General features: G+C 53.6%; 1 protein-coding gene across 1 annotated transcript; it reads left to right on the top strand.

Annotated features, from left to right (window-relative positions):
* Positions 1 to 379: 379 nt before the first annotated feature.
* LOC137311247 (E3 ubiquitin-protein ligase RNF185-like) lies at positions 380 to 13,689 on the top strand (the record flags this gene model as incomplete). The annotated part of the gene is made up of 4 exons (XM_067978567.1): positions 380 to 732; positions 1,810 to 1,828; positions 9,685 to 9,797; positions 13,580 to 13,689. Coding segments are annotated over exons 1-4 (538 nt in total), but the record flags the coding sequence as incomplete, so codon positions are not given.
* Positions 13,690 to 14,116: the final 427 nt, after the last annotated feature.

The following is a 14,116-nucleotide window of genomic DNA, read 5'->3' as shown; positions in this document are numbered from 1 at the left end:
CCCTTCCTAACAGCACTGTGGGAGAACCTTCACCACACGGACTGCAGCGGTTCAAGAAGGCGGCTCACCACCACCTTGTCAGGGCAATTAGGGATGGGCAATAAATGCCGGCCTCGCCAGCAACGCCCACATGCCATGAATAAATAAATAAAGTACTTGATTGGTTGTAAAGCACTTTGGGCTGTCCTGAGGTTGTGAAAGGTGCTGTTGAATTCCAGTCTTTAAGTGGTGAGCTTACCTGGATTTGCATGAGAAAAAAATCAGGTGCAGAGCAGGATCAGCTCAACAAATGGAAAATTGAGGCCCTTCGCTGGGAGCGGAACCTTTGCCCGGTCCCATGTTGCGGGGGACCGGATTCCAGCGCCGCCCGGAGCGGTTGCTAGGACACGGTCCGTTCCGGTAGCAAGGCGGATGTCGGCGTGTTGTTAGTGGGGAGATGGCGAGTTCGGGCTCGGCGGCAGCAGGAGCCGAGAGAGACCCCGGCCCCGGGGACAGCAGAGGCCCAGGCCCCGGCCCCGGGGACAGCAGAGGCCCAGGCCCCGGCCCCGGGGACAGCAGAGGCCCAGGCCCCGGCCCCGGCGACAGCAGAGGTCCAGGCCCAGGCCCAGGCCCCGGGGAGAGCAGAGGCCGCGCCTCCGGGGAGAACAGCGGCCAGGACAGCACGTTCGAGTGTAACATCTGCCTGGACACGGCCAAGGACGCGGTGATCAGTCTGTGCGGCCACCTGTTCTGGTGAGAGGGGAGGGGCGGTGATGGGGGGAGGGGTAGACCGATACGGTGATGGGGGGAGGGGTAGACCGATACGGTGAGGGGGGGAGGGGTAGACCGATACGGTGATGGGGGGAGGGGTAGACCGATACGGTGATGGGGGGAGGGGAAGACCGATACGGTGATGGGGGGAGGGGTAGACCGATACGGTGATGGGGGAGGGGTAGACCGATACGGTGAGGGGGGGAGGGGTAGACCGATACGGTGATGGGGGGAGGGGAAGACCGATACGGTGATGGGGGGAGGGGTAGACCGATACGGTGATGGGGGGAGGGGCGGTGATGGGGGGAGGGGTAGACCGATACGGTGAGGGGGGGAGGGGTAGACCGATACGGTGAGGGGGGGAGGGGTAGACCGATACGGTGAGGGGGGGAGGGGTAGACCGATACGGTGATGGGGGGTGAGGGGGGGAGGGGTAGACCGATACGGTGATGGGGGAGGGGTAGACCGATACGGTGAGGGGGGGAGGGGTAGACCGATACGGTGATGGGGGGAGGGGCGGTGATGGGGGGAGGGGTAGACCGATACGGTGATGGGGGAGGGGTAGACCGATACGGTGATGGGGGGAGGGGTAGACCGATACGGTGATGGGGGGAGGGGTAGACCGATACGGTGAGGGGGGGAGGGGTAGACCGATACGGTGATGGGGGAGGGGTAGACCGATACGGTGAGGGGGGGAGGGGTAGACCGATACGGTGATGGGGGGAGGGGTAGACCGATACGGTGATGGGGGGAGGGGTAGACCGATACGGTGAGGGGGGGAGGGGTAGACCGATACGGTGAGGGGGGGAGGGGTAGACCGATACGGTGATGGGGGAGGGGTAGACCGATACGGTGATGGGGGGAGGGGTAGACCGATACGGTGATGGGGGGAGGGGTAGACCGATACGGTGATGGGGGGAGGGGTAGACCGATACAGTCGGGGGGAGAGTTGTGTCGGTGGGGTTGAAGGATATGGTTCTTGATCCTAAAGGTTCTAATATGCTAACTCTTTTCCGATATTTTGTTCCTGTTTCCGGTGAAACATGGGGATGTCTACAGCTGGCCCTGCTTACACCAGGTACGTCTCTGTCACTCTCACTCTGTTCACGCAGCCCTCCTTAACTCAAGATGTGACGGCCATTGGCTAACTCACTGGTTCCAATTGATGCTGAGATTAAGGCCCACTTATTGACTGCTGAAGTGTCAGCAGTTGCTCAGTGGTAGCCCTCTCGCCCCTGAGTCAGAAGGTCGTAGGTTTAAGCCCCGACTCCAGAGACTTGAGCCCATAATTCAGGCTTACACTCCACGTGCTTCATTGTCGAAGGTGTTGTCTTTCGGATGAGACATTAAACCGAGGCCACATCTGCCCTCTCGTGGACATAAAAGTTCCCACAAATACTATTGGAACAAGAACAGGGGGAGTTCTCCCATGGTGTCCTGGCCAATAACTACCCCTCAAACAAAATCACTAAACATAGAAACATAGAAAATAGGAGCAGGAGTAGGCCATTTGGCCCTTCGAGCCTGCTCCGCCATTCAATATGATCAAGGCTGATCCTCTATCTCAATACCATATTCCCACTCTCTCCCCATACCCCTTGATGCCTTTTGTGTCTAGGAATCTATCTAGCTCCTTCTCAAATATATTCACTGCCTTCAGTGGTAGAGAATATCTGGTCATTATCTCATTGCTGTTTGTGGGATTTTGCTGTGTGCAAATTGGCTGCCCCATTTGTCTAATTTGCAACAGTGACTACACTTCAAAAAGTATTTAATTGCCTGTGAAACACTTTGGGACGTCATGAGACCGTGAAAGGTTCTGTATAAATGGAAGTTCCTTCTTTTGCTGATTTGGGCAGGGAGTTGTTCACGTGTCCATTAGTTCAGGCCACATCCTCTGAGACATGATCGATCTTTTCTGATGAATAGTGGGAATATATAAACACCCACTGACACCCACCCCGAGAACATAAACACCCACTGACACCCACCCCGAGAACATAAACACCCACTGACACCCACCCCGAGAACATAAACACCCACTGACACCCACCCCGAGAACATAAACACCCACTGACACCCACCCCACGAGCATAAACACCCACTGACACCCACCCCGAGAACATAAACACCCACTGACACCCACCCCGAGAACATAAACACCCACTGACACCCACCCCGAGAACATAAACACCCAAGACATTTATAATCTAAATAGAAATTTTGAGGGGGGTGCAAAAGCAGAGGGACCTGGGGGTGCATATTCACAAATCTTTGAAGGTGGCAGGGCAGGTTGATAAGGTGGTTAAGAAAGCTTATGGGATACTTGGCTTTGTAAATAGGGGCATTGAATACAAAAACAAGGTAATGATGCTAAACCCTTACAAATCACTGGTTAGGCCTCAGCTGGAGAATTGTGTACAATTCTGGACACCGCACATTAAGAAGGATGTCAAGGCCTTAGAGAGGGTCCGGTCAAGTTTACCAGGATGATTCCAGGGATGAGTGACTTCAGTTATGTGGAGAGATTGGAGAAGCTGGGATTGTTCTCCTTAGAGCAGAGAAGGTTATGGGGAGATTTAATAGAGGTATTCAGAATGATGAGAGGTTTTGATAAAGCAAGCAGGGAGAAAACTGTTTCCTCTGACAAGTGGGTCAGTAACCAGAGGTTATAGATTTAAAATAATTGGCAAAAGCACTAGAGGGGAACTGAGGAGAACTTTTTTCACACAGAGGGTTGTGAAGATCTGGAACGCACTACCTGAAATGGTGGTGGAAGCAGATTCCATAGGAACTTTCAAAAGGCAATTGGACATGTACTTGAAGAGGATTAATTTACAGGATTATGGGGAAAAAGCTGCGGTGTGGGACTAAATCGGACAGCTCTTTCAAAGAGCCAACATAGGCACGACAGGCCGATTGGCCTCCTTCTGTGCTGTATGATTCTATGACCCAGCCTCAACAGCTTTTTGAGCAAGAGAGTTCCAGATTTCCACACCCCTTTGTGTGAACAAGTGCTTCCTGACATCACCCCTGAACAGTCCAGCTCTAATTTTAGGTTATGCCTCTTTGTACTGGGCTCCACCACCAGAGGAAATAGGGTGGATAGAGAGAAACTATCAACTCCTTTAATCATCTGAAATGTCTCAATTAGATCACCCCTTAATCTTCTATATTCAAGGGAATACAAACCTAGTCAATGCAATCTGTCCTCATAATTTAACCCTTTTACCCCTGATGATATTCAGGTGAAATAGTTTAAATGATCTATATTGTTATGAATGGGCATTGGGATGAAACATTAGAAAGGAGAAACAAGGTGCATAGAGGACTGAGAGGGACAAGTAGCACTGGAGTAAAGAACAGTTCAGAAATAGGAGGGATCAGACAGGGGAAAATGCCCTTTATGGTGAGATTGCTCGTAGCGTGGTAAATAAGGTTGGTGAGCTGCAGGTTCAAATAGCCTCATGGGACCATGATACAGTGGTAATAACAGAGACCTGGCTCAAAGGAGGGGAGGATTGGCTACTTTAATATTCCTGGCTACAAGGTATTCAGGAACGATAGGGAAGGAAAGAAAGGAGGGGTGGGGGGGCAGTATTATAACACTGGAAAGGGATGATATAGTTGAGGGTCAAAGACAGAATCTATGGTTAGAATTAAGGAACAATAGAGGAGCTATTACACTACTGGGTGTATACTATAGGCCACCAAATAGTGGGAAGGAGATAGAGGAGCAAATTTTCAGGCAAATTACAGAAAGATGCAAGAACTATAGAGTAGTGATAATGGGGGACTTCAATTATTCCAATATAGACTGGGATAGTAACAGTGTAAAGGGCAAAGAGAGGGAGGAATTCCTGAAATGTGTTCAAGAGAATTGAAAAGTGTGTTTCCAGCCCAACGAGGAAGGAAGTAGTGCTTGATCTAGGACCACCTTATTAGGACCACTGCTCTTTTTGATATATATTAACGACCTAGACTTTGGTACAGAGGGTATAATTTCAAAGTTTGCAGATGATACTCGGAAATGTAGTAAATAATGTGGAGGATAGTAACAGATTTCAGGAGGACACAGACAGACTGGTGAAATGGGCAGACACAGGGCAGATCAAATTTAACGCAGAGAAGTGTGAAAGGATGCATTTTGGTGGGAAGAATGAGGAGAAGCAATATAAACTAAATGGTACAATTGTAAAGGGGGTGCAAGAACAGAGAGATATGTACACAAATCTTTGAAGGCAGGATAAGTTGAGAAGGCTGTTAAAAAAGCATATGGGAACCTGGCCTTTATTAATAGAGGCATAGAGTACAAAAGCAAGGAAGTCATGCTAAACCTAATCACCTTTATTGTGTTCAATTCTGGGCACCACACTTTAGGAAGGATGTTAGGAAAGGATACAGAAGAGATTTATTAGAATGGTACCAGGGAGGAGGGACTTCAGTTAAGTGGAGAGACTGGCAAAGCTGGGGTTGTTCTCTTTCAAAAGGGAATTGGATAAATACTTGAAGGGAAATAATTTGCAGGGCTATGGGGAAAAAGCAGGGGAGTGACTAATTGGACAGCTCTTTTAAAGAGCCAGCACAGGCATGATGGGCTGAATGGCCTTCTCCTGTGCTAATCCTAAATATTGTTCACTGACCTGAGTGTATCATTCCCTTGCTAACTTTCTGGTTTTCTTTGAGGGTGTGATAAAGGAGTTTGATAGGGCTACGGCAGTGAATGTGGTTACTGGGATTTCAACTTTTTTTTTACTTGCCTTAGAAAGTACAGGGGTGAAATTAAAAAGGAAATTAGGAAAGCAAAGAGGGGGCATGAAAAAATTTTGGCAAGGAAAATCCAAACATGTTTTCTAAGTACATAAAGAGCAAGAGGATAACTAAGGAAAGAGTAGGGCCTGTTAGAGACCAAAAAGGTAACCTATGTGTGGAGGCGGAAGATGTGGGTATGGTTCTTAATGAATACTTTGCGTCTGTCTTCACAAAAGAGAGGGACGACGCAGAGATTGTAGTTGAGGAGGAGTGTGAAATATTGGATGGGATAAACTTAGTTAAAGAGGAAGCATTAAAGGGATTAGCATCTTTGAAAGTAGATATATCACCAGGGCCGGATGAAATGTATCCCAGGCTGTTAAAAGAAGCCAGGGAGGAAATAGCGGAGGCTCTGACCATCATTTTCCAATCCTCCGTGGATACAGGCGTGTTACCGGAGGATTGGAGGACTGCTAACATTGTACCGTTGTTTAAAAAGGGAGAGAGGGATAGACCGAGTAATTAGAGGCCAGTCAGTCTAACCTCGGTGGTGGACAAATTATTGGAAACAATTCCGAGGGACAGGATAAACCTTCACTTAGAAAGGCACGGAGTAATCAAGGACAGTCAGCACGGATTTGTTAAGAGACAGTCGTGTCTGACCAACTTGTTTGAATTTTTTGAGGAGGTAACAAGGAGGATTGATGAGGGTAGCGCATTTGATGTAGTGTGCATGGATTTTAGCAAGGCTTTTGACGAGGTCCCACATGGCAGACTGGTTTAAAAAAAAGTATAAGCCCATGGGATCCAAGGGAGAGTGGCAAATTGGATTCAAAATTGGCTCATTGGCAGGAAGCAAAGGGTAATGGTCGATGGGTGTTTTTTTGACTGGAAGGCTGTTTCCAGTGGGATTTCGCAGGGTTCAATACTGGGTTCCTTGCTTTTTGTGGTACATATTAATGATTTGGAATTAAATGTAGTTTGCAGATGATACAAAAATTGGCTGTGTGGTTGATAGTGAGGAAGAAAGCTGCAGACTGCAGGAAGATATCAATGGACTGGTCAGATGGGCAGAAAAATGCCAAATGAAATTCAATCCAGAGAAGTGTGAGGTAATGCATTTGGGGAGGGCAAATAAGGCAAGGGAATACATGATAAATGGGAGGATACTGAGAGATGTAGAGAAAGAGAGGGATCTTGGAGTGCATGTCCACAGATCCCTGAAGGTAGCAGGACAGGTAGATAAGATGGTTAAGAAGGCATATGGAATACTTTTCATTATTAGTTGAGGCTTAGAATATAAGAGCAGGGAGGTTATGCTGGAACTGTATAAAACACTAGTTAGGCCACAGCTTGAATACTGTGTACAGTTCTGGTCTCCACATTACAGGAAAGATGTAATTGCACTAGAGAGGGTACAAAGGAGATTTACGAGGATGTTGCCAGGACTGGAGAATTTTAGCTGTGAGGAAAGATTGGGTAGGCTGGGGTTGTTTTCTTTGGAACAGAGGAGGCTGAGGGGAGATTTAATTGAGGTGTATAAAATTATGAGGGGCCTGGATAGAGTGGATAGGAAGGACCTATTTCCCTTAGCGGAGAGGTCAATAACCAGGAGGCATAGATTTAAAGTGATTGGTAGAAGGATTAAAGGGGAGCTGAGGAAAATAAATTTCACCCAGAGGGTGGTGGGGGTCTGGAACTCACTGCCTGAAAGGGTGGTAGAGGCAGAAACCCTCAACTCAATTAAAAAGTACCTGGATGAGCACTTGAAGAGCTGTAACCTATAGGCTACGTACCAGTTGCTGGAAAGTGGGATAAAGCTGGCTGATTTTTCAACTGGCGCGGACATGGTGGGCCGAACAGCCTCCTGTGTCGTAAATTTTCTATGATTCTATCCTCTACCGTGAAGGCCGATACAATGTATGTATTTAGCAAATCTGCCATTTTGGAGAGAGCAACCAGAATGATTGAAGGGGAGGAGGGATTGGATTATGAGGAGCAATTATGTAAATTGGACATGTTCTCACTGGAAAAGAGAAGGTTGAGAGTTGATCTGATTACTGTTTTTAGGATTATGAAGGGACTAGATAACCTTGACCATGGCAAGTTATTTCCCCTTGTCCAGAACAGTGGAAGCAGGGGACACAGCCTGTGTTGAAGAGGCTAAATTCAAAACTAATCTGCGAAAATGTTATTTCAGTGAGCGAGTGGTCAATCTATGGAGCAGGCTCCCTGGGGAGATGGTAGAAGCAGTTAGTGTTAATTCATTCAAATGCAAATTCATAATATCATAAATAGGTACAGCACAGGAGGAGGCCATTTGGTCCATCCTGCCGGTGCCTGCTCTTCGAAAGAGCTGTCCAGTTAATCCCATTTCCCCTGCTCTTTCCCCATAGGCCTGTAAATTTTTTCTCCAAGTGTTTATCTAATTCCCTTTTGAAAGTGCGGTGCTCGGAATTGAACACAACACTCCAGTGTTTTATAAAGGTTCAGCATAACTTCCTTGTTTTTGTACTCTATGCCTCTATTAATAAAGCCCAGGATCCCATATGCTTTTTTAACAGCCTTCTCAACTTGTCCTGTCACCTTCAATGATTTGTGAATGTGAACCCCCAGGTCTCTCTGTTCCTGTAGCCCCTTCAAAATTGTACCATTTAGTTTATTTTGCCTCTCCTCATTCTCCTACCAAAATGCATCACTTCACACTTCTCTACATTAAATTTCATCTGCCATGTGTCTGCCCATTTCACCAGTCTGCCTATGGCCTCCTGAAGTCTGTTACTATCCTCCACATTGTTTACTACATTTCCGAGTTTCACGTCATCTGCAGACTTTGAAATTATACCCTCCATACCCAAGTCCAGGTCATCAATATATATCAAAAAAGAGCAGTGGTCCTAATACTGACCCCTGGGGAACACCACTGTTTACTTCCCTCCAGTCTGAAAAACGACCGTTCATCACCACTTTCTGTTCCTTAACTAATTTTGTATCCACACTGCCACTGTCCCTTTAATCCCATGGGCTTTAATTTTACTAACAAGCCTATTATGTGGTACTTCATCAAATGCCTTTTGAAAGTCCAAATACACAACATCAACCACACTACCCTCATCGACCTTCTCCGATGCTTCATCAAAGATCTCAATCAAATTAGTCAAAAACGATATCGATTTCTTTCAGAAAATAATAGTTTGGGATACAGTATATGAGTAATTTGAGACCTAACATGGTAAGTGTAACAGACTTAGGAGGAACAGGTGACTTTGGACCTATGATTCCCAAAGCTCTCCTCCACTGGGGGTTTTCCTCACCTCCTTTCTGGGTCAGTTGTATTGACAGAGAATATTGCTATGAATAGTCAACATCTCTATTATTGTTTGTATCATGCAGCTGCTTTGATTTTCTCACCTGGGATCATGCAACGGCCAGGATGGTAGAAGGTGAACGATGGCCTTGGTCTTTTATCGTCTAGCAGTCCCTACGTTCCTTGGAAATCCCTCCGTGGCCTCGCCCCTCCCTATCTCTGTAACCTCCTCCAGCCCTACAACCCTCTAAGATCTCCGCACTCCTCCAATTCTGACCTCTTATGCATCCCTGATTTCAGTCACTCCACCATTGACGACCGGGCCTTCAGCTGCCTAGGCCCTAAGCTCTGGAATTCCCTCCTAAACCTCTTTGCCTCTCTACCCTCTCTTCTCCTTTAAGTTCTTAAAACCAAGCTTTTGACTAGTCCTAATATCTCTTTATGTGGCTCGGTGTCAAATTTTGTTTGATAATCGCTCCTGTGAAATGCTATGGGACATTTACTACGTTAAAGGCGCTATATAAATGCAAGTTGTTGTTGTCCTCTATTGTTCAGGTTGCAATGGTCTGGGAGCGAGCATTTTCTATACAAATTTAAAGGGCAACAGTGTGAAAATAAGAAGACTGAGACCTCCAGGGAGATGCGCTTAGTATTTCAGGTGGTGTGGAAGTTCAGTAGAAACATTTTTGCCATGTAAGGACTCTGCCGCCGTTAAACAACCTATAAATCAATATATTTGTACTGCAAAAATGTCTCTCGTGGGCAGTCTTCAGTTCCTTTTGAATTATGTTGAGCTGGAAATGCTATTTTCTTTGTCTCTTTTGTTTGGAGTGAGATTATCACTAACTGAGAGCCTCTGGTGTTTGTTATGACAGTGGTTGGAGACGAGACCTAACCGACAGGTTTGCCCTGTTTGCAAAGCAGGGATCAGTCGAGACAAAGTCATCCCCCTTTATGGAAGAGGAAGCACAGGTCAGCAGGATCCCAGGTGAGAAAATCAAAGCAGCTGCACCCCTTGGCAACCCTTCCTGTACAGAGAATTGAACAGGTGACTGTGGGGAGAGAGACTTTGCACAATCTGCATATTTAAATGGAATATCAGGCAGCTGTAGCGGGCTAAGTCTGACCCAGGTGAAGATAGGTGAATATTGTGCAGTTTGAGGATCAGGCAGTATTTATACAGAACCTCTTCCCCTCCCCCCCCCCCTCTTCCCCTCCCCCCCCCCTCTTCCCCTCCCCCCCCCCTCTTCCCCTCCCCCCCCCCTCTTCCCCTCCCCCCCCCCCCTCTTCCCCACCCCCCCCCCTCTTCCCCTCCCCCCCCCCCTCTTCCCCTCCCCCCCCCCTCTTCCCCTACCCCCCCCCCTCTTCCCCTACCCCCCCCCCCCTCTTCCCCTCCCCCCCCCCTCATCCCCTCCCCCCCCCTCTTCCCCTCCCCCCCCCTCTTCCCCCTCTTCCCCTCCCCCCCCTCTTCCCCTCTCCCCCCCTCTTCCCCTCCCCCCCCTCTTCCCCTCCCCCCCTCTTCCCCTCCCCCCCCCTCTTCCCCTCCCCCCCCACTTCCCCTCCCCCCCCCCTCTTCCCCTCCCCCCCCCCTCATCCCCTCCCCCCCCCCTCTTCCCCACCCCCCCCTCTCCCCTCCCCCCCCCCACTCCCCACCCCCCCCCCCTCATCCCACCCCCCCCCCCACCCCACCCCCCCCTCTTCCCCACCCCCCCCCCCCCCCCCACTTCCCCACCCCCCCCCACATCCCCACCCCCCCCAACCCCACCCCCCCCCACAACCCCTCCCCCCCCCTCTTCCCCCCCCCCCCCCCCTACCCACCCCCCCCCACTCCCCACCCCCCCACCACCCCCCCCCCCCCTCAACCCCACCCCCCCCCACACCCCCACCCCCCCCCCTTCCCCACCCCCCCCCTCAACCCCACCCCCCCCCACAACCCCACCCCCCCCTCACCCCACCCCCCCCCTCATCCCCACCCCCCCCACATCCCCACCCCCCCCTCTTCTCCCCCCCCCTCCACAACTCCCCCCCCCACCTCTTCACCCCCCCCACCACATCACCCCCCCCTCCTCACTCCCCCCCCCCCCTCCTCTTCTCCCCCCCCCCTCCACTTCACCCCCCCCCCCTCCACAACTCCCCCCCCCCCACCAACACCCCCCCCCCCCACCTCTCTCCCCCCCCCCCTCCACCACCCCCCCCCCCACCTCTACACCCCCCCCCCTCCTCTTCTCCCCCCCCCCCCCCCCTCCTCATCTCCCCCCCCCCCCTCCTCTTCACCCCCCCCCCCACCTCATCTCCCCCCCCCTCCACAACTCCCCCCCCCCACCTCCAACTCCCCCCCCCCACCTCTTCCCCACCCCCCCCCCCACATCCCCTCCCCCCCCCCTCATCCCCACCCCCCCCCCCACTTCCCCCTCCCCCCCCCCACTTACCCCTCCCCCCCCCCCCTCTTCCCCTCCCCCCCCCCTCTTCCCCTCCCCCCCCCCCTCTCCCCTCCCCCCCCCCTCTTCCCTCCCCCCCCCTCTTCCCCTCCCCCCCCTCTTCCCCTCCCCCCCCCCCTCTTCCCCTCCCCCCCCCCTCTTCCCTCCCCCCCCCTCTTCCCCTCCCCCCCCTCTTCCCCTCCCCCCCCCTCTTCCCCTCCCCCCCCCTCTTCCCCCTCCCCCCCTCTTCCCCTCCCCCCCCCCCTCTTCCCCTCCCCCCCCCTCTTCCCCTCCCCCCCCTCTTCCCCTCCCCCCCTCTTCTCCCCCCCCCCTCCTCTTCTCCCCCCCCCTCCTCTTCTCCCCCCCCCTCCTCTTCTCCCCCCCCCCTCCTCTTCTCCCCCCCCCCTCTTCTCCCCCCCCCCCCCTCCTCTTCTCCCCCCCCCCCCTCCTCTTCTCCCCCCCCCCCTCCTCTTCTCCCCCCCCCCTCCTCTTCTCCCCCCCCCCCTCCTCTTCTCCCCCCCCCCTCCTCTTCTCCCCCCCCCTCCTCTTCTCCCCCCCCCCCCCTCTTCTCCCCCCCCCTCCTCTTCTCCCCCCCCCCCCCCTCCTCTTCTCCCCCCCCCCCCCTCCTCTTCTCCCCCCCCCCCCCTCCTCTTCTCCCCCCCCCCCTCCTCTTCTCCCCCCCCCCTCCTCTTCTCCCCCCCCCCTCCTCTTCTCCCCCCCCCCCTCCTCTTCTCCCCCCCCCCCTCCTCTTCTCCCCCCCCCCCTCCTCTTCTCCCCCCCCCCTCCTCTTCTCCCCCCCCCCCCTCCTCTTCTCCCCCCCCCCCCCTCCTCTTCTCCCCCCCCCCCCTCCTCTTCTCCCCCCCCCCTCCTCTTCTCCCCCCCCCCTCCTCTTCTCCCCCCCCCCCCCTCCTCTTCTCCCCCCCCCCCTCCTCTTCTCCCCCCCCCTCCTCTTCTCCCCCCCCCCCTCCTCTTCTCCCCCCCCCCCCTCCTCTTCTCCCCCCCCCCCCCTCCTCTTCTCCCCCCCCCCCTCCTCTTCTCTCCCCCCCCCCTCCTCTTCTCCCCCCCCCTCCTCCTCTTCTCCCCCCCCCCTCCTCCTCTTCTCCCCCCCCCTCCTCCTCTTCTCCCCCCCCCTCCTCCTCTTCTCCCCCCCCCTCCTCCTCTTCTCCCCCCCCCTCCTCCTCTTCTCCCCCCCCCTCCTCCTCTCCCCCCCCCCCCTCCTCTTCTCCCCCCCCCCCCCTCCTCTTCTCCCCCCCCCCTCCTCTTCTCCCCCCCCCCCTCCTCTTCTCCCCCCCCCCCTCCTCTTCTCCCCCCCCCCCCTCCTCTTCTCCCCCCCCCCCCTCCTCTTCTCCCCCCCCCTCCTCTTCTCCCCCCCCCCCTCCTCTTCTCCCCCCCCCCTCCTCTTCTCCCCCCCCCCCCTCCTCTTCTCCCCCCCCCCCTCCTCTCTCTCCCCCCCCCCTCCTCTTCTCCCCCCCCCCTCCTCTTCTCCCCCCCCCCCTCCTCTTCTCTCCCCCCCCCCTCCTCTTCTCTCCCCCCCCCTCCTCTTCTCTCCCCCCCCCCTCCTCTTCTCTCCCCCCCCCTCCTCTTCTCTCCCCCCCCCTCCTCTTCTCTCCCCCCCCCCTCCTCTTCTCTCCCCCCCCCTCCTCTTCTCTCCCCCCCCCTCCTCTTCTCTCCCCCCCCCCCTCCCTCTCTCTCCCCCCCCCCTCCTCTTCTCTCCCCCCCCCTCCTCTTCTCTCCCCCCCCTCCTCTTCTCTCCCCCCCCCCTCCTCTTCTCTCCCCCCCCCCTCCTCTTCTCTCCCCCCCCTCCTCTTCTCTCCCCCCCCCCTCCTCTTCTCTCCCCCCCCCCTCCTCTTCTCCCCCCCCCCCCCCCTCCTCTTCCCCCCCCCCCCTCCTCTTCTCCCCCCCCCCCCTCCTCTTCTCTCCCCCCCCCCTCCTCTTCTCTCCCCCCCCTCCTCTTCTCTCCCCCCCCCCTCCTCTTCTCTCCCCCCCCCTCCTCTTCTCCCCCCCCCCCCCTCCTCTTCTCCCCCCCCCCCCCTCCTCTTCTCCCCCCCCCCCCCTCCTCTTCTCCCCCCCCCCCCCCCTCCTCCTCTTTCTCCCCCCCCCCCACCCTCTTGTGAGTTGCCGTGCCACTCTCCGTGCTTCATGCTGCTCTCTATCTGATCGCCTTCAATAGCTTTTAAGTTGTATTTTTATCAAATTTATGAGGTACCACATTTAGTTTTTTTCAGGAAGTAAGCACAAGCTCAGGGATTAATTCCTGCATGTTTCATGGACAAATCATCAGACCAAAGCTTTTTTCTCCTTTCTTTCTGCTTTAGTTTGACTTTACACTTTGTCTACTACCGTTCTATTTCAGAGAGAAAACTCCTCCAAGGCCACAGGGACAGAGGCCTGAGCCAGAGAGTAGAGGGGTGAGTGATGCACTTTCATTCGTTTCATGGCTGCGGCTAAAGATCACAAGAAAAGGTGGAGGGAGACAGTGTGAGGAGGGGGTACATGGAAGTTAGAGGATGAGGTGAATGATGACACAAAACTTGGAACAGTGAGGAGAATAGTGATACACTTCAAGAGGATGTTGACAGGCTGGTGGAATGGGCGGACACGTGGCAGATGAAATTTAACACAAAACAATGCGAAGTAATACATTTCGGTAGGAAGAACAAGGAGAGGCAATATAAACTACAGGTCACAACTCTAAAAGGGCTACAGGAACAGAGAGATCTGGGGGTATATGTGCACAAATCGATGAAGGTGGCAGAGCAGGATGAGAAAGCGGTTAAAATAGCATAGGGATCTTGGGCTTTATAAATAGAGGCACAGAGTACAAAAGTATGGAAGTCATGATGAACCTTTATAAAACACTGGTTCAGCCATAACTGGAGTATTGTGTTCA

The sequence above is a fragment of the Heptranchias perlo genome, unplaced genomic scaffold (genome assembly GCF_035084215.1).
Source record: "Heptranchias perlo isolate sHepPer1 unplaced genomic scaffold, sHepPer1.hap1 HAP1_SCAFFOLD_318, whole genome shotgun sequence".
In the NCBI taxonomy this organism is placed as follows: domain Eukaryota; kingdom Metazoa; phylum Chordata; class Chondrichthyes; order Hexanchiformes; family Hexanchidae; genus Heptranchias; species Heptranchias perlo.
This window is presented reverse-complemented; position numbering and strand designations above follow the sequence as displayed.